Raw genomic sequence first — 2294 nt, 5'->3', positions numbered from 1 at the left:
CCACAGGTTAAAGCAGCAGGAGGGCCAGTTAGGCCCCGCCCCCTCCGCCGATGACTCCGCCCCCGGCCCAAGTCTGAACGAGAGCGCCGACGAGCACCTGAGCCGCCTGCTGGAGGAACGCGACGCGCTGCTGAGGACCGGCGTCTACACCCACCAGGACCGCATCATCGCCGAGCTCAGCAGGCAGATCCAGGACGCCATGACGGACCGACGGACGCCATGACGGCCGGCCAATCAGAGGCCGGCAGACACCTGGGCTGCAGGTAAACGTTTCATCACCATGCAGGCTGTGGTGTCGATAGATGAGACGTCTTGAAGTCGTCCTGGACGTTGGTTTAAACATGTTTGAGGTCATTTTGTTGATGTTGAGGCTGATTCTGAATCATTCTGGATAAACTGAAGCATCTCGTGGCTCCATGTTTGACCAAAGTCTGGACGGTTTCATCGACTCCACGTCAAAAACATGAAGCTGGTGCTGTTCACACGACGATACATCCCATAATACTAACGGAGCCCAGCTCCGCCCACAAAGACAGAAAACGTTCAGCATCTCAATAATGTTCAGTTTTCATCACGATGTGAAAGAAAAATAACTGAAATGACTCAAGATTCGTCCACAGATTGTTCAGAATGGATCCAAAACGAACCAAAGTTTGTTCAGAGTGACTCAGAAATGACAATAAATGAGATAAAATAACAGAAATCTGTCCAAAGTTCTGATGAAACGTTCAGAACTGTTCACATTTAGTTCTATTTATAAATTAATGATTAATGAAACCAGGTCCAGAGTTCAGACTCCTGGACGGACGTAGAACTGATCTGGGTCAGGTTCTACCTACAATCTCTGCTGTACTGGTGAGGTTCTGAGGCTCAGAACTTTGCTGTTTAACTTTCGGACTGAACCAGAACCCGACTGCTGCCGACGGGTTTTTATCACTGAAACACATTTTGAACCGTCAGACGATGTTTCTGCTGATTGAAGCTCATCTCAGGATCAAGTCCACGTCCTCAAAGCTTCTCCTTCTTCTTCTTCCATCCAGGCTGTGAGCTGAAGCTTTAGAAGACGTTGAACTTCCTGTTACGAGGAGGAATCTGGTCCTGCTGCTTCTGACCTCCACACAGTCCAACCTGCTGGACTCCACGGTGCTGCGTTCACTGACACTCGGACACGTTGGCTGATCTCGTTTGGAGCGGCGTCAGTGAACGCAGCACAGAGGAGGCCTTCCAGAACAGCTGACCGTTTACTCTGAGATCTGATCTGATGAACGCTGACTGAGCTGAGCAGCTGAACTGGTCCTTCATCAAACACCTGAAGCTTTATTGATGGTCTGAGTTACTGACGAGGCTGCAGGCGGTCAGCAGGTGGCGCTGCAGCCTCACCGACGTCAACCAGAGACTTTATTTATTGTGTTTGTCTGGAGTGAATTGTTTTTGGGACAGAAGCTGACGTTTTGGTTTTTTATGGATATTTTCACATTTTATTAAAAATAAAACGTGTTTGTGGAACAAACAGCTTCTTTGGTTCTTCTTTGGTTCTTCTTTGGTTCTTCTTTGGTTTCTGCTCAGATGTTTTAAATCAACACATTTGAAGCAGACGTGAGACGAAGACGTTATTAAATACTGAAAGGACTTTTTGTTTTCTGCAATAAAACTGAATCCTGATGTTAAAAGAATTTTAAAATGTTTTTGAATGAATTCTGCTCACGATGTAATAAAATATAATCAGTTTAAAATATGAATTTATTGGAGGTTGACCTGAACAATGATGAATGAGGAGTTATTGAGCAGCAGCTTGTTTCTTTACTTTTATACTTTAATTTGATGTTAACGTTCAGAAAAACTACCAGCAGCATTTAATGTTGGTGTTACTGTTTTATATGACTGATAATGAACGACCACATTAATGCATCTTTATGTGTTTAGTGCTGCAGTCGTTAATAATTTATTATTTTATCTCCACATGAACCAGAGGCAGCAGCTGTTACATAAATGTTGTTTAGTGGAAGCAACAAGTCAAATAAAGTCAAAGCGCTGAATTTGTTTTAAAGAAAAAGCTGCAAATACGAAACGTTCTACATTCTGAACCGGACAGATGACACAACATGCTAACACACATCGTCACATGTACTACAACATGCTAACCTGTCATCACGTGTACTACAACATGCTAACACGTAGTCATATGTGCTACAACATGCTAACACACGTCATCACATGTACTACAGCATGCTAACACGCGTCATCACATGTACTACAATATGCTAACTGTCATCACGTGTACTACAACATGCTAA

The 2294-nt window shown here is 44.1% G+C and overlaps 1 protein-coding gene across 1 annotated transcript in view; it reads left to right on the top strand.

Moving 5' to 3' along the window:
* cep120 (centrosomal protein 120) overlaps nucleotides 1-1512 on the top strand; it is a 31070-nt gene extending 29558 nt beyond the window's left edge. Inside the window, exons 20-21 of the mRNA XM_008287698.1 lie at nucleotides 7-263; nucleotides 1041-1512. Of these exons, the coding sequence (XP_008285920.1) occupies nucleotides 7-223 (217 nt within the window). The 3' untranslated portion in view covers nucleotides 224-263; nucleotides 1041-1512. The remainder of the gene's footprint in view (nucleotides 1-6; nucleotides 264-1040) is intronic.
* The last annotated feature ends 782 nt before the right edge of the window (nucleotides 1513-2294 follow it).

Source organism: Stegastes partitus, unplaced genomic scaffold (assembly GCF_000690725.1).
Source record: "Stegastes partitus isolate 25-593 unplaced genomic scaffold, Stegastes_partitus-1.0.2 Scaffold515, whole genome shotgun sequence".
Taxonomy (NCBI): Eukaryota; Metazoa; Chordata; class Actinopteri; family Pomacentridae; genus Stegastes; species Stegastes partitus.
The sequence above is the reverse complement of the archived record's forward strand: the minus strand, read 5'-3'. Positions and strand labels throughout refer to the sequence as shown.